Source organism: Ascaphus truei, chromosome 3 (genome assembly GCF_040206685.1).
Source record: "Ascaphus truei isolate aAscTru1 chromosome 3, aAscTru1.hap1, whole genome shotgun sequence".
NCBI lineage: Eukaryota > Metazoa > Chordata > Amphibia > Anura > Ascaphidae > Ascaphus > Ascaphus truei.
Genome location: NC_134485.1, coordinates 72,049,512 through 72,074,975, shown reverse-complemented (window position 1 = coordinate 72,074,975; position 25,464 = coordinate 72,049,512). Strand labels below are relative to the sequence as shown.

The following is a 25,464-nucleotide window of genomic DNA, read 5'->3' as shown; positions in this document are numbered from 1 at the left end:
CTGAAAAAAAATGGAGGAGGCTAATGGTGGCAGAAAAAGAGTTCCTTTATTGGATAAAAGGAGCAAACATGATCCCTGGATGTCACAGCAAACGCACATCTACGCGTTTCGGCCATGCGCCCTTTATCAAGGTGTATTTGTCCCTAGTCCCTTAGCCCTATTAGGGTGTTTCATTGTTGTTCACAATACCATTGGAGTAGTCCTACCGGAAGAATTCATCATTTATTAAGGGGACTTGCTTTTCTTTGATGCACAGGTTACCAACACCCTGAGTTTGATACTTAGGCCTCATTACTAAGAGATGTTCTGATCGAAACATGGCACAAAACGGATTAAGAAGGGCCCAAAGAACACTGAGAAAATGTAATAACTGACAAACAATACTCGAGAATAATCCAAAACTGATCAGATTCATAGGGATCTACAACAACCAGCCTGAAATCAATACTATTTTAAGACGCCACAAGCACAGTCTACTTGATGATCCAGAATTAAGAATAAAAAAAAACCCAAGACAGACTTTGATGCCTAAACATTCTGTGGGCCTGCAAGAACAAGCCTGGTTTCCTCTGAGAATGGCGGGCTCCTACATCAGTGCACAGGCTTCAGTTAAATGTTCCCTAGAACAAAAAAAAAAATTGGCTATGGGATGACTAAGGCTGCTATAGTGCCGGCGACAGCGACGCGACAAAACAAATGCATTGCCGCCGTCGCGTGCGCTTATAATAAACGCAACGGATTGGTCGCGAACGCTGGAAGTCATCTCAATTTGATTTTCCAGCGACCGTCGCCTGACAGTCGCGTCGCCCGGCACTATAAGCATAGCCTAAGACGTACAACATTCGGCAGTTTATAAACCAATACGACAGGGCTCATATACATTGCTATCTGCATGTGCAGGAAAAAATATGTGGTAAAGATACTTCGTCAATTATGATTGAGAATCTTGGAACACATTGGTGCCATTCGGAACAAATTTGATACCCTTGAGCTAAATCCCCGCTGGTGACAGCAGCGTGCGTGCCTCACCCTTACCTCCTCACTAGCAGGACCTGGTGTCTCCTCGCTTCTAAGCCCGCTTTGTGCTGTAGCGCATCAGCCAGCAGGGGATACAACTACATTGTGTTCCCGTGCGGCGACGCGCTCACAAACAGAGCTAATCAGAGGCTAGATTGCATAGACCAATCAGATAGCAGCTACTGTTCACCAACGGGAGCGCAGCTTATTCTAAAGGAGGAGAGGGGAATAAAGTGTGTTTGTATTACTGCAGTTCTTTGTGCTTTAACCCTGCAGCTTGTTGGTTGCTTGCCGCTTGCTTTATTTTCTTTATTATTTATGTATTATTCTTTTATTCGTATTAATTCTTAATATTATACTTTTAACTAACTTTGTGCCTTACGTCATGGTACCCGCCCCCTCACGTCATGGCCGCGCCCACATCTCCCATTTTGGCCAAGCCACCACGCCTCTGACCGCTGCCTACAGACCACAGATCACGGTTTTAAGCTGTGAACGTGCTGCCAGGACGCCAGGCGTGCGTGCAGCAGCCTCCAGCGGGGACTTAGCCTTATGTCTAAATGCCCTTACATTTCAGGGCATCGAACACGTTCCCTGGGGCATTAAAAAAAAGTGAATGGTACAATGGCACCCAGTGAGAGAAAAGCATTGGATTATTGACAGTGAAGTGAGTGAAGCCAAGAGTTCAATGCCCCCAGAACAGATGAAAAACAGAGCACTACTAATGGAACCAGTAAGGAAAAAGATGTGTGAATTCTATAAAAAATGATGTATTGGTCATATTAGCAAAAAAGCAAAGGTCTTCCCCCAACCAACGCGTTACACGCCGTAGCGCTTTATCAAGGTATCGCTAAGGCCGTGATTATACCAAAACAAAAAGTATACATCCCCGCCAAGCGCTTATTACCGCAACTGTCACGCCGCTTGCTACTGCAATGCGGACACCAGTTGGAACGGTTTCCAAATTTGTTTTATGGTTGCGATGGCCGCGTCACGTGACCCAGCCGTCAAATCAAAGAACAGATTTCAGCCTCGTCTCCCCTGCAGTTGCGCGCGCATAATGTGCTTGGGCACATGTCGCTCTGCGACGTCGCAAATGTGATGTCACAGATGTGCATGCATTGTAGTGCATGTGTAAAATCAGAGCCTTAGCACCACACAGGTTGTTTCTCATTTGTTAAATGCCCCCAGTTCTGATCAGAGGAATATACCGATACCTATCCGCCTCCTACAGTGATATCATCCAGACATTGGTGAAGGCCAATACGGTGATCGGAAATACTGAGTGAACCAATATAATAAACACTTATCAGTGTATACCCTTGGGTAATAAGTATAAAAGAAATAAGTCAAAACCAATGTGGCTAAATAAACAGGTAGGGGAGGAAATGGACCAGAAGAGGAAGGCGTTTAGATTCTTTAAGTCAGAAGGGACAGAGACATCGTACCAGAATTATAAGGAATGTAACAAAAATTGCAAAAGGGCAATCAAATTAGCAAAAATGGATAATGAAAAAAGGATTGCAATAGAAAGTAAGATCAACCCTAAAAAGTTCTTTAAGTACCTTAATAACAAAAAAAAATAAGAAAATATAGGACCCTTTCAGTGTGAGATGGGCAGGCAGATTATTGGAGATAAGGAAAAAGCAGAGGTATTAAACAATTTTTCTGCCTCTGTTTGCGCCACGGAAGAATCAATTTCAATAGTAGTGCGCAGGAGGAAGCTACAACCTCCATATTAATCAACAATTGGTTAACTGAGGAAGAAGTTCATAAGCGGCTTGAAAAATGTAAGTAAATAATGCACCTGGCCCCGGTGGTATACATCCAAGAGTTCTCAAGGAGTTAAGCTCAGTAATAGCCAAACCATTATATTTAATAATCAAGGACTCCATTTCCACAGGCTCAGTACCACAAGATTGGCGTAAAGCAGATGTGGTGCCTATGTTTAAAAAGGGAGATAGATCACAACTGGGGAATTACAGACCTGTAAGCCTGACTTCAATAGTGGGGAAACTACTTGAAGGTTTAATACGGGATAATATTCAGGAATACCTCATGGAAAACAAAATTAGTAATAGTCGGCATGGATTTATGAAGGATAGATCATGCCAAACTAACCTTATTTGTTTCTGAGGAGGTAAGTGGGACTTTAGACCAGGGTAATGCAGTTGATGTGGTCTACTTAGATTTAGCAAAAGCTTTTAATACGGTTCCACACAAGAGGTTGGTGTACAAAATAAAGAAAATTGGAATCAGTAATAATGTATGCAGCTGGATTGAAAACTGGTTAAAGGACAGACAACAGAGGGTTGTCATACATTTAACTTTTTTAGGTAAGGCTAAAGTCGTGAGTGGAGTACCTCAGGGATCGGTACTGGGACCGCTGCTTTTTAACTTGTTTATTAATGACCTTGAGGTTGGCATCGAGAGCAAAGTCTCCATCTTTGCTGATGATACTAAATTGTGTAAGGTAGTAGAATCAGAGCAGGATGTAATTTCTCTCCAGAAGGACTTGGAGAGACTGGAAACGTGGGCAGGTAGATGGCAGATGAGGTTTAATACAGATAAATGTATGGTTATGCATTTGGGATGCAAGAATAAAATGGCGACTTACACATTAAATGGGGATAAATTGGGGGAATCCTTGATGGAGAAGGATTTAGGAGTGCTTTTAGACAGCAGGCTTAGCAAAAGTGCCCAAAGTCATGCAGTAGCTGCAAAGGCAAACAAGATCTTATCTTGAATTAAACGGGCAATGGATGGAAGGGAAGTAAACATAATTATGCCCCTTTACAAAGCATTAGTAAGACCACACCTTGAGTATGGAGTACAATTTTGGGCACCACTCCTTAGAAAAGACATTATGGAACTAGAGAGTGTGCAGAGAAGAGCCACCAAATTAATAAAGGGGATGGGCAATCTATCTTGTGAGGAGAGGCTAGCTAAGTTAGATTTAATTACATTAGAAAAGCGGCGTGAGGGGATATGATAACTATATACAAATATATTTGGGGACAGTACAAGGAGCTTTCAAATTAACTATTCATCTCAAGGGCAGAACAAAGGACTCAGGAGCATCCCTTTAGGTTGGAGAAAAGGAGATTTCACCAGCAACAAAGGAAAGGGTTCTTTACAGTAGGGCAGTTAAAATGTGGAATTCATTACCCATTTAGACTGATGGCAGATACAATAAATTTGTTCAAAAAAAGGTTGGACATCTTTTTAGAAAGGAAAGGTATACAGGGATATATACCAAATAAATAAACATGGGAAGAATGTTGATCCAGGTATTAATCAGATTGCCAATTCTTTAGTCAGGAAGGAATTTATTTTTCACCTTAATGGTTTTTTTTTGTTTCCCTTCCTCTGGATTAATAAGTAAATATAGATATAGGATAAAGTATCTGTTGTCTAAATTTAGCATAGGTTGAACTTGATGGACGTATGTCTTTTTTCAACCTCATCTACTATGTAACTATGTAATGTAACCAATGACTTGCAAGTATCCTTTTGCAGATATTGTTGCGTGCCTGTGCAAATTTCTCTTACGTTACTTAATGTAAGCGCAACCATGAAAGTTACCATGCTTCTTAACATATTGAAGAGGGTCGATCTTTGAAAACAACATGTGGGTCAATTGTGAGAATCACTGTTCTAGAACCTTTTTGCCGACTGTAAAGAGAAGAAAACCTCTAGAACTTAACATTGTTGCTGGCGATTGTTAGGCGTATGATAAAGTAGATATGGAAGGAAAAGGGCAGATTCAGTGTACCCAATGGTCCCAACCATAAATCTACTAATATTTATCAAAGTTTGAGCTCCTGCAACACTACTGTACAATAACCACGTTTACTACCATCGCAAGGTAGTAACTACAGTAAGTGCATCCAACTGGTCAGGTTTATCCACAGACACAGTCAGATGGGAATACGTAAATGTCACAACAGCACGATTGATATTGATAAGAGAGACTAATTGGCAATAACTTTTACAACTCCCCCCCCCCCCAAAAAACCACCATCCAAAAGTAGCAGATATGTTTATTTCAGTGTAGAAGGCCTCGTCTGATCTCAACAGAGCTGCTTTTGGGGGTTGATGGTGGAAATGACAAAAGGATAACAGCCCTAGGTTTCTCCTATTTAGTGGCATACTGTAAATGAAGCGATAACCTATGCTATACTCAAAAAGCAAATATCATAAACCAATTCAGTGTTTGGGAGGACACCAAAACTACTATTTGTTTAAATGTGGTGAAACAAGTTTAGGTTACATTAGAAGATTGGGGATGGGCACATTAACCTGATTCACTCAGCTTTCTGTGCAGTTTTCTAGCAGTGAATCTAGATTTGTTACTGGCTGTAATGTGAATTGACTAACAAGAGAGGAAGTTGTATACGAGTTGTGAAGACCTCATTAGTTTCTTTCTGAAGTGCTTTGGTAGTACATGAGGAAATATCTTGCAAGCTCAGGCACACCTACGTCAATCCAAACATACTGGGAGTTCTTTATAAATAGTTGGCAGACTGCAAAAGCACTAAAGAAATTATTTAATCTGGACGAAGAGAAGCAGAGTGTGGAAGGTATCAAGATGTGCCGGAAAAGTTGGGATGCTCCCATCTACTTTATGCGGTTAACAGCTGGTGTCCATCAACAGCCACCATACAAATCAAATGTAATAAAAAAAAAGGGCTTGTTGAACATTTCACCAATTTATTGGACACCGTGACTGTGCTTTTATGTGCAGCAATTATTTTTTAAAGAAATAAATATCACACGCACGACAATGAATATTCAAAAGTGTTGAGACAAAATGTACGTGTAGCACAAATGTGTGAATTCTGCCAGAAACAAAAAGCTTGCAAACAACAATGTGTGGTTCAGGAGGCACAGGGAAGTAATGTGATAAATGGACGTGCTGGTTCATCCACGCAAGCGAGTTGTATCTCTACCTGCTGTTACCATCCTGCCTGTGTTCTGTACTCGCATAAAACAACAAACCATGGCAGGGCATTCACAGTCACTAACAGGCTAGGCCTTCTACAACTGCGGTCCAGCGATAATGTTTAGAAAGCACAACATTTCTGAAAACAACACGTTAAGATAAACATTCAACTTTTTAGGTTTTTGAGATTGGAAAAAAAATAGCTGATGGGAGGTGGAACTATAAATTGTCACAAGTGGCAGGCCATTTGGTCATGGAAAAATGTGTTCACTCACAATTGAGCGATTACTATACTGTACCAAGACAAAATTCCCTAGCTAATTCCAATCTGGCTTTCGCCCCAAACACTCCACGGTAACTACCCTGCTAAAAGTTTGCAATGAAATCCAGAGTGGAATGGAACGGGGACAACTCACTGGTGCAATATTCCTAGATTTTGCAAAGGCTTTTGATACTGTTGAGCATGTTATCATGCTAACCAAACTCCAGTGCTCTGGAATAGGGAAGCATGATTTAAACTGGTTTCATTCCTACCTATCAGGTAGATCCCAACACGTGTCCATCTCAGGCTCTAAGTCCAACCCTTTGGATATCACCTGTGGTGTCCCGCAAGGCTCTGTTCTGGGGCCCCTACTCTTCTCAGTGTTCATCGATGATCTTCCTGCAGCTTGTAAGGAATCTTCAATTCACATGTATGCAGATGACACAATCTTATATGCACACAGCCCTAGCCTCTACCGACCTTGAACACATACTTCAATCTGACATTTTGAGACTTGAAAATTGGATTTCCCAAAACAAACTGTTTTTAAATGCTGACAAGACTAACAATGGTATTTGGGGCCAAAGCCAACTTTCTAAAGCTTTCAATGACTGAGCTGCAGTTCAGAACCAATGCTAACACCACCCTAACTCCTGTTACTAGTTTTAAAAACTTGGGCAGATGGTTTGACTCCCATTTAACATTTGCGATGCATATTGATACCCCGATATCCAAAACCTATGCCAAACTAGGTGTACTGTACAGGAACAAATACTCCCTAAGTCTACTGGTCAGAAAGCGTATCGCACAGCAGATGCTAATGCCAATTATCGACAATAATAGAGAGTATACGGCTCGACACCCCAAACCCACCTTAGCGAACTTGACACCCTCTACAATTCAATACGCCGTTTTGTTCTCCAATGCAACTAAAACACACATCACTGCGAAATGCTCAAAGAACTAGATTGGTCATCGCGTGAGTCTAGGCGCAAAGTTCACCTTTCCTGTCTTGCCTTCAAATACTTTCTAGGCAAGCTACCTGTCTACCTGAACAAGCTCCTCACCCCTACCACATGCAGCACGTATCTGAGATCTGACTCCAAAAGACTGTTCATGGTCCCAAGGTTCAACAAAGTATCCGGCCGTTCCTCCTCCTCTTGCTGTGCACCCCAAAACTGGAACAATCTACCGGAGACTTACAGCCACCACCAGTCAAAGTTCTTTCAAAACTAAAGCCGTCTCACATTTTAATCTGATCTGTAAATGTTACATACGCCTATATTATATATTATCTCTAACTGTGAATGCAATGTCATATATAATGTATACACTGTTTACTTATATAACTATGTATTGTAACCATGTATTTGTCATCTTAACTCTATGCCCAGGACATACTGTACATTGAGAGTTAACTCTCGTTTTCATGTATTACTTCCTGGTAAAACATTTTATAAATGAATACATTTGAAAACAAGTTATTTCATGTCCAGTTTAGACACGCGCACGCACACTTCTATTTACTATTTTCATTCACGTGTGAATGTTGTACTTGTTTTCTTATCTCCTCTGTCCTCTTATTGCAGATGAAGACTTTGAAGCCACAGGAGGATTGAGTTTTTCCAGTGGTCCTTGTGATTTGGGCAGGACATATCTGTACTCCGCTTTTCTTTATTCCAGGTTAGAGAGTGCTTTTTGCGCCCCCCACCCCACACAGAAGAATACTATTGCCATACAGTATATCTGAACAGGTTTAATTTTGGAAAGAAAAGGAGCAGTGAACATTAATTGGTGCTTTCCGTTATCTGTTGTGACAACATACACCTGTCAGATCTAGAGTTTTAAACTATGGAAGGGAAACTACTGCATGGATTTAAAAAAAAAGCGTTTTACAATGCAGAACACACTCGGGGAAAAGGTGGAAGATATATGTAAAATAAGATAAAAAAATGGACAAGTTGTTAGTTAATTAATTAGGAATTAACTTGTAGGCTTACCAAGCTCACATCTTTTGCATGGGAAATTAATGACAGTAAAGATTAACTCTTTTGTGGCCGGCCCGGAATGGAGAAATTCGTTAAATGCTCCTGCAGCACCGAGAGCGGTAAAGGCGACGGTACAAAATAGACACCTCCGCTTTTATTTACACTAATAAGAGCAGCAGATTGGCTGCCCAAATGGCAAATAGAAAACAAATATATTAGAAACTGCTCTTCAATTAACAGATCGCCTTATTAGGAGGTCTTCATATTGGTCTTGTAGGGAAAAATAAAAGGCTTTCAAACTGGCATCTAAGTGTACACAATAAATGGGCCAGCTCATGATTCACAAAAAAAAAAAATCAAAAAAAAAAAAAAACCTGCAGGATTTCTCATCTTTCTTTTACACTTCAAATATTTTTTTTTTTTACACGATTATTATAAAAAAAATTTTTTTTAGGGCTGGAGGCAAAGCGGTTTCACAACACTGGTGTCATGCGTTCACTTCAGAAAAATGGCACCTGAACTATGTGCAAGCATCAAAAACGGAATTTGCCGGCAAATGAGAACTACTTTCTAGTCTACTCATTTTCCAATCCATTGTAAAACCTCAGACTTCACTTGATCCTTGGCTTTATTTCATATTAAGGATAGCCTTAGATCTACCTCAAAAGTTATTCAATCCTGTTGAGGAAATAAGTCAATGTTTCGGAACATTTACAACCATGATGTAGGCCAATCATAAAACGCATGTCATCATGATGTTAGTAGTATGCTTGCTTTGGGAGTTGCGGATTTTATGGGAAAAACATCAAATCGACTATTTTTGCCTTGATTCAGGAGTGTACAATTGTCTTGAACAAGTCAAAAGAAACTTTTATAACCAAACAATTTGGCAATATGTTTATCCACTACGTACAAGCTTCTTTATCGTAACAGCTGTTCACTGGGATCGTTTGAAGCAAAGCAAATTAATATGCAAGACAAGGTTTCCTTGTTTACAAAATTCCCCATCTTTATAGATTAGTTTATTATTTCTAAAGCAAAGTAAATTCTATTTCATCTATTTAATGTGCAGCTTACAATTAAAAAATCATCTTGCTCAGTGCAATATGGCAGGAAGGTATCCCAAGTGGCCCATTAGAGCACAGCATACAATTACATCCCAATTCAGCTTTCAAGGTTCCAAAAAAATTGCCAAGGTTTTGGAAAGATGACAGGCTACTGTGACTTGTGGCCAAATACAAACATGCTCCCACTACTGTACATAAAAATGTGTAACCAAAGCTGCAGTGTTTCATACATGAGAACCCATAAGATAAAGTGATTACAGAAGTTTGGGAAAGTTTGTGATCTCTAAAGAGCAGGGCAGTGCAAGAATGTTTACTTGCCTTTGGTGTGGAGACTTTGCATCCCAGTTTTGCTGAATTATTGGGATACGGACAAAAACGGATGAAACAGAAAACTACTTCCAATCACTCAGGCTATGTCTACACAGCCCCTGTAAACTCAGAACCCAAACCCACCATACCATAAATGTGTGTCAAAAAGGAGTGCCGCTGAGATTGTGATCTCATGTAATATAACAAAACACAAATGTGAATGAACAGTCCTCTTTCCATTAGAGAAGTTAGGAGAACTTTTTGCGGGTGCAGTAGTGCTAGGTTTGCAAAAGAAGGGACACCGTGACGTGGTTTGCAAGCTTAAAATGCTTTGACCAAAGAAATAAACTAAATTAACTTCACTTATCAAAAGAAAACAAAATCAGTATTTGGCTATATAATTTTTCAGATTGGATGTACCACTGAGGCTTTTTTGTATTTTGTTAGATGTATAAAATAACACAGGTTTGTCCCTTACGAATCTCCTAGAACACAATTCCAGATATTAACACCTTATTAAATGCAAAATGAATAGTGTGACTTAGAAAAATGAGCAAAGCTATTGAAGGGGAGCATTAGGAAATGTCTGTCCAATGAACAGCACTTCCCTTAGTTAGCAGATGCACTTGGGTATTTGAGTATATTGCCAGTCCCTTCATCCTAGTTTTATGCTCACCAGCTAGTGTATTATACACATCTATATGTTGTAGGGACTTCAACAATTACTTACGCTGTAGTATTTCTTTATGTGACGTCTTATGTCCAAGATCAGCTTATTATGCATCTGAATAACATGGTCCAGGGGAGACGCGTCACATTCGGGTTTACTGCAGCGTTTCAAGCTGGGCTCAATCTGTAGTCCCTACAGGTAAAAAAAAAAAAAAAAAAATAAGGCATGTCAAGCAGAAATAAGAAAAAGTCGCTAGGAAAGAAAAAAAAAATAATTTTTGCTACATTAGATGCTGAAGATTGCAACTTGAACCATTTCATTGTTATCCTTTGCTGGGCAAAACCACAACGAATCTGCTCCAACAACTTGGATCTTATGATTCTCAATGCGCCTCTCATGCAGAAACTACAATTACTGTACAAAGAATTCTCATGTTTGTTTACAAAGAGAGACTATATGCAACAAAATCTTCACATACTAAACTGCTGGTGCTACCACGAAAGCCATTCCTTTCTAACCAAAAATATGGTAAAAGCATAAAGAAAACCAGACTAGATTTATTTTTAATGCAGACACTTGTTGAATAATTAAATAAAAGAAAGGTCTAATGCATAAAAAAAAAAAAAAACTTAAGGGAGAGCGAATTTAGTTATTGTAACAATACATAAGGCTCATTTACTCAAACAGAAATGTAGAAATATATACTCGTTCTAGAATGTTGATATTTTGCAACAATTCCCTTTGAGACTTTATTTAATGCTAGAAGCTCAATCATGTTTGTTGAAATGTAAGTATTAAAGATTGTGATATACACTGAACAATGTGTTTGTGAGAATGTGTTCATGTAATGTATGTTTGTGTACATTCAACAAACCCCATCTTCTGGGGCTAAGTGACCAAAGGAGACCATTTAGCGAGTTACATTTTACACTTGCACCAAGTATTAAATAATTAAGTCACAGCATAAACTTTTAACGTTTCAGATGCACTGCACCATGAGAAATGTTATCAACTACTTATAACATGGAAGAAATCTAATTATGTATATTTACATATACACACACACACACACGCATACAAAGTATATACATACATGAGTATGTGTATATAGGTGAAGGTGTATAATGTACATAGCAAATAAAAAAACCACTTATTAGCACATTCACAAAACGGACTTTCCCCATTATCTCCATCTGCAGCTAAGGATTCTGGGTAATGACACAAATGAGCTTTAACAGTGGGCTCAGTGAACACATACACACACACACACACTTTATCATGTGATTATTATTTGAGCCTAATCTCGGCATTGCTAAAAAAAACAAAAACAAAAGAAAATAAAGGTGATTTTTTTTTCTCACGAAGGAAGATGCTTTAACAGCAAACAGAACAGAAGCCTTAAAAACACACAGGTGTCAATTAGATGAAGGGAACCCCATGGTACTGAAGCAGAGACAAATTAAGCAAAAGAAAAGTAGTGAAGGTCAATGGGGCATGGGAGACCATAGCAAGAGTGGAGAGAGATCAGTACCAAAAAGGTAAAGCAGGAAGGCTCAACAATATTGACTTAGCTGTGCCCTCACATAGGTGTACTCAAACCATTCTAAGTATCAAGATGAGAGAGAAAGAACACAACGTCCCCTTAACACTTTTGCGATCAGAATAACCTCCTTAGCAGCAAAACAGTTAATTAGTACATCATATGTGGCATTTAAGGAAATGGAGTAATATGTTCTGCCTCTCATCTCATCTCAAATGTGATACTACTATAAGGATGCAGCCCTTTAAATACATACTTTTTTTTTTTTTTTTTTTTTTTAAATCTATTACTTTATGTCTTGCAGGTGGGCATAATGAAATTAAACTAGCACAAAAATAGCACATAGCAAATTAATCCACAAATTGCCCATTTTCAGATCAAGCCAGCCTATTCACGCTCACCTTTCCACTTCCCTGTTAACATTCACCCCCACCCTCCTATTACCGAGAAATTCCAGGTGGAAGAGATTTCAGAGCTTGACATCCGGCTCTTCTAGAGTTAGCCCATCTGCAAATCGTCAAGTCTCTATGCAATTAACCATCTTATTTACAGCTGTAATGAAGCAAAAGTCAAGGATTTAGCATGTAACTGCTGATCTGTGTCTGTCTCTTCTTCTCGCTTGCTACCAATGGCGGTTTTGTTGATTTAAAAAAAAAAAAAAATTGCAAAACATCTGCTGTTTGTCCAAATTAGCTTAAAATAATTACTTTTAATTTAGATAAAAAGAATCTATGGTCTCTAATTTTCAAGGTTTTTTGATATTTCATGGCCTGTTACTGTGCCAAAAGCTAGTGTGTGGCTGACAGTGGGGAGAAGTTGTCAAGCTGGCCCAGTTGTGTTTTGTGGTCCAAGGTCGATGATGCATTTTTTGGCATCACTTCATGGCAGGAACACATTCCGGGGACTTTCATGTCTGAAGTGGAAAGACAGCAGGAGAGATAACATAACCAGACTCGTTATTAAAGAGAGGAACGTGGGATGAGCAAGAGATAAGCTACAACAACTTAAATGTGCAGCTAATTTGATCAAGGGAGTGAGTGTATAGCTTGTACCAAGGATGTACAGTCAAGAGCCTCCATGCGCAACTATGGAACTACACAGGTTCACACGATAGCCCTGCAAATTCAACTAAAATGTCAAAGCCATCCAGTTCCCTGTACCTATCTTAATAGGGACGAAGGAATGGGAACTGTGCTCAACGATTCCAGTTGTGGAAGGAGACGTCCCTTATTTTGTCTTCTCTGAAGCAGTTTTCCCCTTGCTTTGGAAAAATGAAGTTCCATTCATTTGAATGGGGGACTCTACCTCACATAATGTTGCATACAGGACTAAGGCACATGTTTACTAAGCAATGTTAGTCATAACAGGTTACAGTGGTGGAATCGCCCATTTACTTTAATGGGCCGTAAGGAGCCTTTCAGTGTTAGGTGTCATAGAATAGTATGTTTAGCAAATGTGACCGTCAGCAAGTTTTACATCTGATTGAGCTCCAACTCTTAGTGCATCCGGTGGTTCAGACATCTCACGCACATAAATCTATGATTTACAGTTAAACCATTGCCTAGATCGAAGGTCTCCCCCTTAAAGTAAATGTAAAGCTGGAAGAGTCGTTTTATGATTAAATAAATTAATAGGATGTATCCCAAAGGCATGTGAACAGAAAACAACACAATATATAAACTAGAATTCACATGCTTTGTGCAGCTATTATTATAAAGATTTAGTGGTGTTGAAGTAAAAGGTCAAGGGAATCGGGCCCTTGTAGTCATAGCAAACAAACATGGACGTAACGGCACATGGTAAAAATTCACCATTGAAAAGGTAGTGAAGTAAATGGACTGCAGAGCCTTGCCCAAGAAGAGGAAGGGGAGGGGGGGGGGGGGGAGAGAGGAGGGGGGAAAGCAGCCACACAGTGTTTATTGAATAGGGGCTTTTTCATTGTAATCACTTCATTATGATTTGATCTAATAGTTTCCTGTTTGGGAATAGCATTGTAAAAGCACTCAGCCCTCGCCACACAAATGTGGACGTGCTGCAAATTCCTGTGATCAGTTAGGTTTGAGATGCTAACTTGCCTCTAATAGATGTCAAGGAACATATATATTATTGCTTTTTTTAAGTACTTTTTCTAGAATGTATGTAGTATATGGCGCAGTGCTTGCACATTATTGCAACACCAACATATTTTGGCAAGTGAGTGCATATTTAAATGATCTTATAACACAACACTAGCATACTAAAACAAAAAAAAAAACTATTCCTGCGCTCTTACCAATTAAGCTAAAATAAAAACAGTGAACTCATGAATAAGGGTTATTTAGTTCAACCCTTTGGCCAAAGCGTTTTAAGCCTGCAGCCAAAGTCAAGGCATAACCGCATTGCAGGTACCTACACTGACTATATGTACAGTAATTGTCCCTTGGACTAGTGAATTATATGAGAAAGGTCTGAAGAGGTTAAATAAAGCATATGCTAGGAGTAGTGCAATTAAAATCTGGCTAAACCCAGTATCATAGCTACCTTGCTACAGAGATAAACAAATTCCCTGGTGTGAATATATTAAAACGTACATATATTTATTTCTGTCAGCCCTATACATTCACCTACTGTTGGAGGGGTTTGTGCAGATTGACACTGAAGTGTAATATACCTGTACTAATTGGAAAATTGGTAGGGGCTCTTTCCTGAAGGGAGGAGGCATACTAATACTGTATGTTGTTACAGTGATTTCCTAAAGTCATTAAATGTGTATTAGGGTTGTGTAGGACCAGTACATTTGCTGGTTTGATATTCACGGTCTAGATGAAGCAAATGTACTACACAGTGCACAACCAACACAAGAATAAAACAGGAGAAAAACTAGGTGTTTGGCAGCATGTGGGAGGGTAGGATTACAGTTAGTATGTAGGCAACAAGTGGCCCTCCCAGCATCGACCTGCGGTCTCTAAGCTCTTGCAAATGTTATATAAGGAATTAATGCATTTCAGAATATAAAGCCGTAGAGGCAAGGTCAATGGCTTCGTGGTGAGTGAATGCAGTTAAACGCTTGGTTAAAGCTGCTTGTAACTTTAGACAATTTTACTTCATCTCTCTGTGCCTCAGAAATGGAAGTTACATTTTTAGGCTAAAAGGGGCCTAAACACAGTCAGGACAATTAACTTTATTTAAATAAGGGTGTAATGAGCTAGTTACAATTTAATTATTCCAGTTTACCAAATTACCCTGGTAAAAGGAGGCATGTAGCACTTAATACCTTTAAGGACCACATATTGTACACTAGATCCTCTTGCCTGAGTAGATTGCCTTCAGAAGGAATTAGAGAGATTAAATTGTACTAGATTCCAAGATCTGTAATTCACTCCTTACACAGCACTAAGGTAGTTTAGACCAACTCTCTTTTTTGGAAGCTGCTGTAGCAACACATTCAAGTAACAGCCCAAGAGGCAAAAGGGCTTCCATTAGATGTATGTATGTATGTCTTTATTTATATAGCGCCATTAATGTACATAGCACTTTACAGTAGTAATACACATGACAATCATATAAATAACAAATGATACAAACAGATCATGGGAAGAAGGGCTTCAGACATAAAAGTAACATATAAAAAAGAAGTCCCTGCTCCAAAGAGCTAACAATCAAATTGTTAGGAGAACCATACAGATACAGTAGGAGGGCATACTGGTAAGTACATCTGCAAGGGGCCAAGCTTTATGTATCAGGTGTACTGTATAGTGTTAGCCAGTTCTAAAAGATCTAAAAACAAAGATTTAGAAATTGCAGAGGCTGTTGGAAAGGGGGGGGGGGGGGGGGAGCTTTTATATGATATTCTTTATGGTGCCTATCATACAAATGGCATCTGCCCCAAATCCAAAGGTTATTTGGGGGAATATATAAAAGTATGAATGTGTATTGCCAAGTGGTTTTAAGGGATACAAATAGGCTACTTAGAAACACATGAAGTATTATTTAATTATGCTCTTTCAATTCCTGTAATGTAACCCACACAGATACATACATTAGATAGAACGCAGTCCTCTCACAATATATGAAAGGAAGAAAACTTTGGAACTGACCGAGCCATCAAAAATATTATCGAAAATGTTCTCTGTTCCACATTTCGGGCAGGAGAACTTGAATCGCTCGCAGTCTCTGTATTTTTCTTCATCAGTAAGCTGAGCAGGACCTCCTAGCAATGCATCATTCTCCTCGTCCTTCTGGTAATGATGTTGAGCCCGGAATTGAGAGGGGTCAAGTCCTACCGAAAGCATAAAAAGGGAACATGGGTCAGAGACTTAAAATTAATATAAAAATAAGTTGTGCGCTGAGCACGCGCGCATTGGTTGGGCATGGTGTGCTGTCATGACTGTGCAACGCGGCACTGGTGCGCATGCGCGTCGCTGCGGACTTTTGGCGCAAATTGTGGGCTATATCTAGTAGAAGGTATGTGTTTGACTATACACCTTGATAAAGTCCTGCGGGATGAAACGCGTTGGTGCGTTTGTCATGTTCATCTATTTGTGAGTCCATTCATTAAATACCCTCTATTTTATTTTGGAGTTTGCCCTTGACATTTATTTTTTCTAAGAATCTCTCCAGTTGCAGTGCACCGTTGCTCTACTCTACTACTATTGTTGCAACCAGCACTAGGCCATGGCGTTTATTTCGTTACGCTTTTTCGTTACCATCAACGTGATTTGTCCCATCAAAAATCCCTAGGTCAAAAAAGGGCATGTGAGCTGATGAAAGCCCCGGAGCCTGGTAAATTATCAAAATAGGTCTCCATAGTCCTTTCTAAATTTCCAATGAACAACAAAGTCCATATGTATTACGTAACTAATATCAATTACGCCAATTTCACCTCTCTGCTTTCCACAGAAGACACACACACACACACACACACACACACACACACACACACACACACACACACACACACACACACACACACGTTCCCTCTTTTGGGATATTCTGTACCAAAACTGATTTTCTGAGTTAAAATGGAAGATGTGTTACCTGGAGATGTACACATCTGTGTATATCCATCTATTTTGTTCTAAATGTATATACAGAAATCATCAAAATAAAAAGTTCACATAATATTCAATAATGCACTTTTTTGCACCACTACAAATGGACTAAACAGCTATTGTAATATGAAACTCTGCGATACCCTGTATAAAAAAAAACAAAGATGTTTGCTACGGCCGGACTATGCACAGTGTCTTAAAACTGGATACTCATTAAACAAATGCAATAGTACTTCATTTTCAAAGAAAACAATACTGTGCGAGCCTTTCTTTTCAGTCAGGAAAGCATGATGTATACATGTAGCAAACGATATCAACGGTATCAACAGTAACATGCAATATTGAAGAGGCAGAGGCCCCAGCATGGGGTCGTAGGCTCCTTAATGGCTGCGACGTCCCGATTGGCATAAGCTAGGGGGTCGGCTAACCCCCCCCCCATCTCCCTCGGAGTGGGGAAGGCTGCTTGTCCCCTCCCATGCAGGGAGAGGGGGGAAGAGGGGGTAAGGAGTGCGTCCTCAGGGGAGACAGAGATAACAGAATTTTTCCCTTACCTTACAGGAACGCTTGCTGCGGAGCTGCTTTTTCTAGACCGCGAGGGAAGGCTGCAGTGATTACAGCACCTCCCTGCTGTTTGAACCCCCCCCACCTCCCCTTGCCAGCGTCACCCACGAGCCTGAGGAGCCTGCTGATGCACCGCAGGAGCCAGTAAATGTCCCTGCCCCACGCAGATCACAGCGCTGAGGTGCAGGTAGTTATCCCCATGCCCCATCCCTTCCAGCTCCCCCGCTAAGCGCAGGTGCTTGCTAACTACGCTCCCGCGCCCACCTCTGTGGCAGGATGGAGGCGCCGGCTTTAGGACCAGGCCGGCCTATGCCCAATCAACGCTGGTAAAAGGCTAGGCGCCAGCTTTAGGGCTGGGTCTAAGCTGACCCTAGGGGCGGGATAGGGAGGGAATGCAGCCCAATATCGGCTGATAAGGATCTCCACCTCCCATTTTGCGGTGCTTTGGGCGGGGGAGAGGGAGTGCAACCAATTGTTGGCTGCTGGGCAAGGATCTCTCCCCCATTCACATGGTACGGGCGGGGGGAGGGAGCGCGCCCAATTGCTCGCCACTGGGCAAGGATCTCCCCCTCCCCCCCCCCCCCCATTTTTGCATGGAGCATGCTGGGCTGGCGTGCAGGCTGGTAGGATTTTAACAGCGAGATGTTAAAATAAAGCTGTGACCTTTTCTTCCAACATTGTGTGGTCTCCGTTATTTGGTTTAGCATTACAAAGGAAGGGCGGAGCATAAAGCCTTTAAGCGCGTTCAAATACCACGTGTGTCCTGTCTAACCATGGTGTTCAATATATCAGCACAGTTAAATAAGGCCCAGGACATAGTGCACTCAGCGGCGCTGAGGTGGGCTGAGCCGCGCTGAACAGATGCAGAAAGCCCCTGCATCTGTTATCAGCGCGGCTATAGTTTCTCCCTCCTCATGCGCGCTGAGGAGGAGAAACTCTTCCGAGAGCGGCAAACTGAAATTTGCCGCTCGGGGAAGCGGAGGAGCGGTCACGTGACCGCTCCCATCCAATGGGGCTGCAGCCGGTCCTTCACCGCAACACAGAGGTCTGTGTGTGTCTGTGTGTGTGTGCGTAGGAGGGGGGGGGGGGGGAGGGTGATGCTCCGGTCCCCTCTCCCCCTTCTGCTCCGGTCCCTCTCCCCTTCTGCCCCGATCGCTGTCTCCCTTCTGCTCCGGTCCCTCTCCCCCTTCTGCCCCGATCGCTGTCCTCCTTCTGCTCCGGTCCCTCTCCCCCCTTCTGCCCCGATCGCTGTCCCCCTTCTGCTCCGGTCCCTGTCCCCCTTCTTCCCTTGTCTCGTGTGTGTGTGTGTGTGTGTGTGTGTGTGTGTGTGTGTGTGTGTGTGTGTGTATATATATATATGTGTATATATAATGTGTGTGTGTATGTGTGTGTGTATATAATGTGTGTGTGTGTGCATTGTGTGTGTGTGTGCATTGTGTGTGTGTGTGTGTGAATGCATTGTGTGTGTGTGTGTGTGTGTGTGTGTGTGTGTGTGTGTGTGTGTGTGTGTGTGTGTGTGTGTGTGTGTGTGTGTGTGTGTGTATATATATATATATATATATACAGTGTTCGACAAACCTATACATTTGCTCGCCCCGGGCGAGTGGATTTAACCCCCGGGCGAGGTAAATATTGGCCCAAGCAGCACACGTTTGATACTAGGTGGCGAGTAGATTTTTTTTGTGTGGCGAGTAGATTTTTTTGGTGATTTGTCAACCACTGTATATATATATATATATATATATATATATATGTGTGTGTGTGTGTGTGTGTGTATATACAGATGGCGGAGCAGTTACAGTAGATTATTGTGTGTGTGTGTGTGTAATGTGTGTGTTTGTGTGTGTGTTTGTGTGTGTGTATATAATGGGTGTGTATATATAATGTGTGTGTGTGTGTGTGTGCATGTATGTGTATGTGTATGCATGTGTGTGTGTGTATGTGTATGCATGTGTATGCGTGTTTGCGTGCGTGCGTGCGTGCGTGCGTGAATATATTTATCAAAGTTGCACAATGTTAATAAATAATTTATTCTCACATGTCTTTTTTTTTTTTTTTTTTTAATATTATATAATATACATACACAAATACACACACAGGTTCCCCAGAGACACACAAACACACAGACCACTTCAAAGTGACACACACACACACACACACACACACACTGACAGCTACCAAGTGACACACACACACACAGTGATACCCGCCTCCCAAGCGCGCTTGCAGTCTCCTCTGTCAGGACAGCAAAAAGCTCCTGGTAGCGCGAGCGTCAGCAAGCGAGAGCGAGCAGCAGCACCTAAGCGCTTACTATATCCGAGGCCTAAGTGTCCCGGCTAAACCTGTATGTCAATCACTTGCTCCTTCACCCCCTCCGTGTGAGACACCAACGAGAACCGATATCTACTTGTTTAATTGAGGCATTTTGCAAAGATCTTGAATAGCAAATGTTTCACTAGTAGGGAATAGAGGTTCTGCAGTGTATTGAGAGAAAGTATTAAAACATTTGCAAATGTAATAGTGTGTAGAGAACTTTCAAAATCTCACAGATGTCTTCTTATTTTGAGACGCTGCATGACATGCAGTGGCCGACGATATAACTGGGGACCTGTGATGTTTACAAAGCTCTTCAGACAATATTACATTTATTGAAAACTATCTATCTACCTCCTTGGTCCTTTAGGCTGCGCTTATAGTGCCCGGCGACGCCAAAACAAATACATTGAATCTGTCGCATGCGCCTATAGTAAGCGTGATGGAGCTCCAAAAAATTTGGAAGCCATTGAAGTTTGATTTTGGGAGACAGTCGCCTCGTGTGACTGTCTCTACACCAGGCATGTCAAACTCGCGGCCCGCGGGCCGCATGCGGCCCACCCGAGTATCTGTGCGGCCCACCCAGTGTGTCCCGGTTACGGCGGTGGGTGAGGAGGATGCGGCAGCTGGTAAGTATTCTCTGTGTGAGTGAATGCTGCCAGGTGATTGGATGAAGGGCCGCATGAGTTTGAATGAAGGAGGCGGGACTTAGAATGCCGGGCGGGATGCAGGGGATTGGTCGCAGGCAGGTCAGAGGAAGCCGGGGGGCGGGGCTTCCGCTATGTGCAGAGCACACGGTGAGTGTGTCTCTGCCTTCCCGCTCCTCTGCCTGCTGCGCGGTGTCCCCCGCCGGGCGGGGCAGCCACAGGGACCCGGGGTAGAGGCGCTCACCCCCCTTGCTGCTGACCCCCCCTTGCCGCTGACCCCCCTTGCCGCTGACCCCCCTTGCCGCTGACCCCCTTTGGCGCTCACCCCCCCTTGCCGCTCACCCCCCCTTTGGCGCTCACCCCCCTTGCCGCTGACCCCCTTTGGCGCTCACCCCCCCTTGCCGCTGACCCCCCTTGCCGCTGACCCCCTTTGGCGCTCACCCCCCTTGCCGCTCACCCCCCTTTGGCGCTCACCCCCCTTGCCGCTCACCCCCTTTCTGCGCCCCCCCATTGTCGCCCCCCCCCCCCCTTGCCGCTCACCCCCTTTCTGCGCCTTCCCCCCCCTTGCCGCTCACCCCCTTGCGCGCTCACCAACTTTTTGCGCCCACCCCTTGCACCCTTGGCGCTCCCTTTGCCCCCGGTCCGCATGTTGCGGAAGATGGGCGTGGGGGCGGGCAGTGGAGGTGCGCGATCGCGAGGCTCAAAAAGCAGGCCTTTCTTCTGTCCCCCGACCCCCCCCCTCCGCATCCATCCGTCCGTCGCTGTTCTCCGCTTTGTGTGGGGTGTGGGGGGGAGTGTGTGGGGTGTGGGGGGGGGAGTGTGTGGGGTGTGGGGGGGAGTGTGTGTGTGGGGGGGGGGGAGTGTGTGTATGTGGGGGGGGGGAGTGTGTGTATGTGGGGGGGGGGGAGTGTGTGTATGTGGGGGGGGGGAGTGTGTGTATGTGGGGGGTGAGGGAGTGTGTGTATGTGGGGGGGGGGAATGTGTGTATGTGGGGGGGGGGAGTGTGTGTATGTGGGGGGGGGCAGTGTGTGTATGTGGGGGGGAGTGTGTATGTGGGGGGGGAGTGTGTATGTGGGGGGGGGAGTGTGTATGTGGGGGGGGAGTGTGTGTATGTGGGGGGGGAGTGTGTGTATGTGGGGGGGAGTGTGTGTATGTGGGGGGGGGAGTGTGTGTATGTGGGGGGTGAGGGAGTGTGTGTGGGGGGGAGTGTGTGTGTGGGGGGGGAGTGTGTGTATGTGGGGGGGTGAGGGAGTGTGTATGTGGGGGGGGGGGGGGGGAGTGTGTGTATGTGGGGGGGGGAGTGTGTGTATGTGGGGGGGGGGGAGTGTGTGTATGTGGGGGGGGAGTGTGTGTATGTGCGGGGGTGGGGGAGTGTGTGTATGTGCGGGGTGGGGGAGTGTGTGTATGTGGGGGGGAGTGTGTGTATGTGGGGGGGGAGTGTGTGTATGTGGGGGGGGAGTGTGTGTATGTGGGGGGGGAGTGTGTGTATGTGGGGGGGGGGGGGAGTGTGTGTATGTGGGGGGGGGAGTGTGTGTATGTGGGGGGGAGTGTGTGTATGTGGGGGGGGGAGTGTGTGTATGTGGGGGGTGAGGGAGTGTGTGTGGGGGGGGAGTGTGTGTGTGGGGGGGGAGTGTGTGTATGTGGGGGGTGAGGGAGTGTGTATGTGGGGGGGGGGAGTGTGTGTATGTGGGGGGGGGGAGTGTGTGTATGTGGGGGGGGGAGTGTGTGTATGTGGGGGGGGAGTGTGTGTATGTGCGGGGTGGGGGAGTGTGTGTATGTGCGGGGTGGGGAGTGTGTGTATGTGGGGGGAGTGTGTGTATGTGGGGGGGGAGTGTGTGTATGTGGGGGGGGAGTGTGTGTATGTGGGGGGGGAGTGTGTGTATGTGGGGGGGGGGGGGGAGTGTGTGTATGTGGGGGGTGGGGGAGTGTGTGTATGTGGGGGGTGGGGGAGTGTGTGTATGTGGGGGGGGGGGAGAGTGTGTGTATGTGGGGGGTGGGGGAGTGTGTGTATGTGGGGGGGGAGAGTGTGTATGTGGGGGGTGGGGGAGTGTGTGTATGTGGGGGGGGGGAGAGTGTATGTGGGGGGTGGGGGAGTGTGTGTATGTGGGGGGTGGGGGGAGTGTGTGTATGTGGGGGGGGGAGTGTGTGTATGTGGGGGGGGAGTGTGTATGTGGGGGGGGAGTGTGTATGTGGGGGGGGGAGTGTGTATGTGGGGGGAGTGTGTGTGTGGGGGGGGAGTGTGTGTATGTGGGGGGGAGTGTGTGTATGTGGGGGGGGAGTGTGTGTATGTGGGGGGGGAGTGTGTGTATGTGGGGGGGGGGAGTGTGTGTATGTGGGGGGTGAGGGAGTGTGTGTGTGGGGGGGAGTGTGTGTGTGGGGGGGGAGTGTGTGTGTGGGGGGGGAGTGTGTGTATGTGGGGGGTGAGGGAGTGTGTGTGTATGTGGGGGGTGAGGGAGTGTGTATGTGGGGGGGGGGGGAGTGTGTGTATGTGCGGGGTGGGGGAGTGTGTGTATGTGGGGGGGGGGAGTGTGTGTATGTGCGGGGTGGGGGAGTGTGTGTATGTGGGGGGGAGTGTGTGTATGTGGGGGGGGAGTGTGTGTATGTGGGGGGGGAGTGTGTGTATGTGGGGGGGGGGGGAGTGTGTGTATGTGCGGGTGGGGGGAGTGTGTGTATGTGCGGGGTGGGGGAGTGTGTGTATGTGGGGGGGGAGTGTGTGTATGTGGGGGGGGAGTGTGTGTATGTGGGGGGGGAGTGTGTGTATGTGGGGGGGGAGTGTGTGTATGTGGGGGGGGGGAGTGTGTGTATGTGGGGGTGGGGGCGTGTGTGTATGTGGGGGGGTGGGGGAGTGTGTGTATGTGGGGGGGGGGAGAGTGTGTGTATGTGGGGGGGTGGGGGAGTGTGTGTATGTGGGGGGGGAGAGTGTGTATGTGGGGGGGGGGGAGTGTGTGTATGTGGGGGGGGAGAGTGTATGTGGGGGGTGGGGGAGTGTGTGTATGTGGGGGGTGGGGGAGTGTGTGTATGTGGGGGGGGGGGAGTGTGTGTATGTGGGGGGGAGTGTGTATGTGGGGGGGGAGTGTGTATGTGGGGGGGGGAGGTGTGTATGTGGGGGGAGTGGTGTGTGGGGGGGGGAGTGTGTGTATGTGGGGGGGGAGTGTGTGTATGTGGGGGGGGAGTGTGTGTATGTGGGGGGGGGGAGTGTGTGTATGGGGGGGGGGAGTGTGGTATGTGGGGGGGGGAGTGTGTATGTGGGGGGGGGGGGTGTGTATGTGGGGGGGAGTGTGTGTATGTGGGGGGGGAGTGTGTGTATGTGGGGGGGAGTGTGTGTATGTGGGGGGGGAGTGTGTGTATGTGGGGGGTGAGGGAGTGTGTGTGGGGGGGGGAGTGTGTGTGTGGGGGGGGAGTGTGTGTATGTGGGGGGTGAGGGAGTGTGTATGTGGGGGGGGGGGGGGGGAGTGTGTGTATGTGGGGGGGGGGAGTGTGTGTATGTGGGGGGGGGGGAGTGTGTGTATGTGGGGGGGGAGTGTGTGTATGTGAGGGTGGGGTGTGTGTGTGGGGGTGGGGGAGTGTGTGTATGTGGGGGGGGAGTGTGTGTATGTGGGGGGGGGAGTGTGTGTATGTGGGGGGGGGTGGGTGTGGGGGGGAGTGTGTGTGTGTGGGGGGGGTGTGTGTATGTGGGGGGGGGAGTGTGTGTATGTGGGGGGGGGGAGTGTGTGTATGTGGGGGGGGAGGAGTGTGTGTATGTGGGGGGGGGGGAGTGTGTGTATGTGGGGGGGGGAGTGTGTGTATGTGGGGGGTGGGGGAGTGTGTGTATGTGGGGGGGGAGTGATGGGGGGGGGGGTGTGTGTATGTGGGGGGTGGGGGAGTGTGTGTATGTGGGGGGGGGGAGTGTGTGTATGTGGGGGGGGGAGTGTGGTATGTGGGGGGGAGTGGTGTGGGGGGGGGAGTGTGGGGTGGGGGAGTGTGTGTGTGGGGGGGGTGTGTGGATGTGGGGGGGGGTGTGTGTGTGGGGGGGGGAGGTGTGTATGGGGGGGGTGGGGGGGATGTGGGGGGGTGTGTGGTTGGGGGGGGGGGTGGTGTGTGTGGGGGGGGGGTGTGTGTGTGTGGGGGGGGGGGTGGGGTGTGGGGGGGGTGTGTGGGGGTGGGGGGTGGTGGGGGGGTGTGTGTGTGTGGGGGGGGGTGTGGTGGTATGTGGGGGGGTGTGTGTGTATGTGGGGGGGGGGGAGTGTGTGTATGTGCGGGGTGGGGGGAGTGTGTGTATGTGGGGGGGGGGGGAGTGTGTGTATGTGGGGGGGGAGTGTGTGTGGGGGGGGAGTGTGTGTATGTGGGGGGGGAGGTGTGTGTATGTGGGGGGGGGAGTGTGTGTTGTGGGGGGGGGGGGAGGTGTGTGTATGTGGAGGGGTGGGGGAGTGTGTGTATGTGCGGGGTGGGGGAGTGTGTGTATGTGGGGGGGAGTGTGTGTATGTGGGGGGGGAGTGTGTGTATGTGGGGGGGGGGGAGTGTGTGTATGTGGGGGGGGGGGAGTGTGTGTATGTGGGGGGTGGGGGAGTGTGTGTATGTGGGGGTGGGGGAGTGGTGTGTATGTGGGGGGGGAGAGGGTGTATGTGGGGGTGGGGGAGTGTGTGTATGTGGGGGGGGGAGAGTGTGTATGTGGGGGGGGGGAGTGTGTGTATGTGGGGGGGGAGTGGGGGAGGGGGTGTGTGTATGTGGGGGGTGGGGGAGTGTGTGTATGTGGGGGGGGGGGGAGTGTGTGTATGTGGGGGGGGAGTGTGTGTATGTGGGGGGGAGTGTGTGTATGTGGGGGGGGGGAGTGTGTGTATGTGGGGGGGGAGTGTGTGTATGTGGGGGGGGGGGAGTGTGTGTATGTGGGGGGGTGAGGGAGTGTGTGAGGTGTGGGGGGGGAGTGTGAGTGTGTGTGGGGGGGGAGTGTGTGTATGTGAGGGGGAGGGGAGTGTGTGTATGTGGGGGGGTGGATGGGAGTGTGTATGTGGGGGGGCTGAGGGAGTGTGCTGTATGTGGGGGGGAGGGAGTGTGGGTGTATGTGCGGGGTGGGGGAGTGTGTGTATGTGGGGGGGGGAGTGTGTATGTGGGGGTTGAGGGAGTGTGTGTATGTGGGGG

The 25,464-nt window shown here is 46.1% G+C and overlaps 1 protein-coding gene across 1 annotated transcript in view; it reads right to left on the bottom strand.

The window, feature by feature from the left end:
• Positions 1 to 25,464, bottom strand: part of LOC142490648 (DNA polymerase alpha catalytic subunit-like) — a 203,279-nt gene that overhangs the window by 135,221 nt on the left and 42,594 nt on the right. Inside the window, exons 2-3 of the mRNA XM_075593066.1 lie at positions 15,875 to 16,056; positions 10,319 to 10,450 (exon numbers count right to left, since the gene is read on the bottom strand). Of these exons, the coding sequence (XP_075449181.1) occupies positions 10,319 to 10,450; positions 15,875 to 16,056 (314 nt within the window). The remainder of the gene's footprint in view (positions 1 to 10,318; positions 10,451 to 15,874; positions 16,057 to 25,464) is intronic.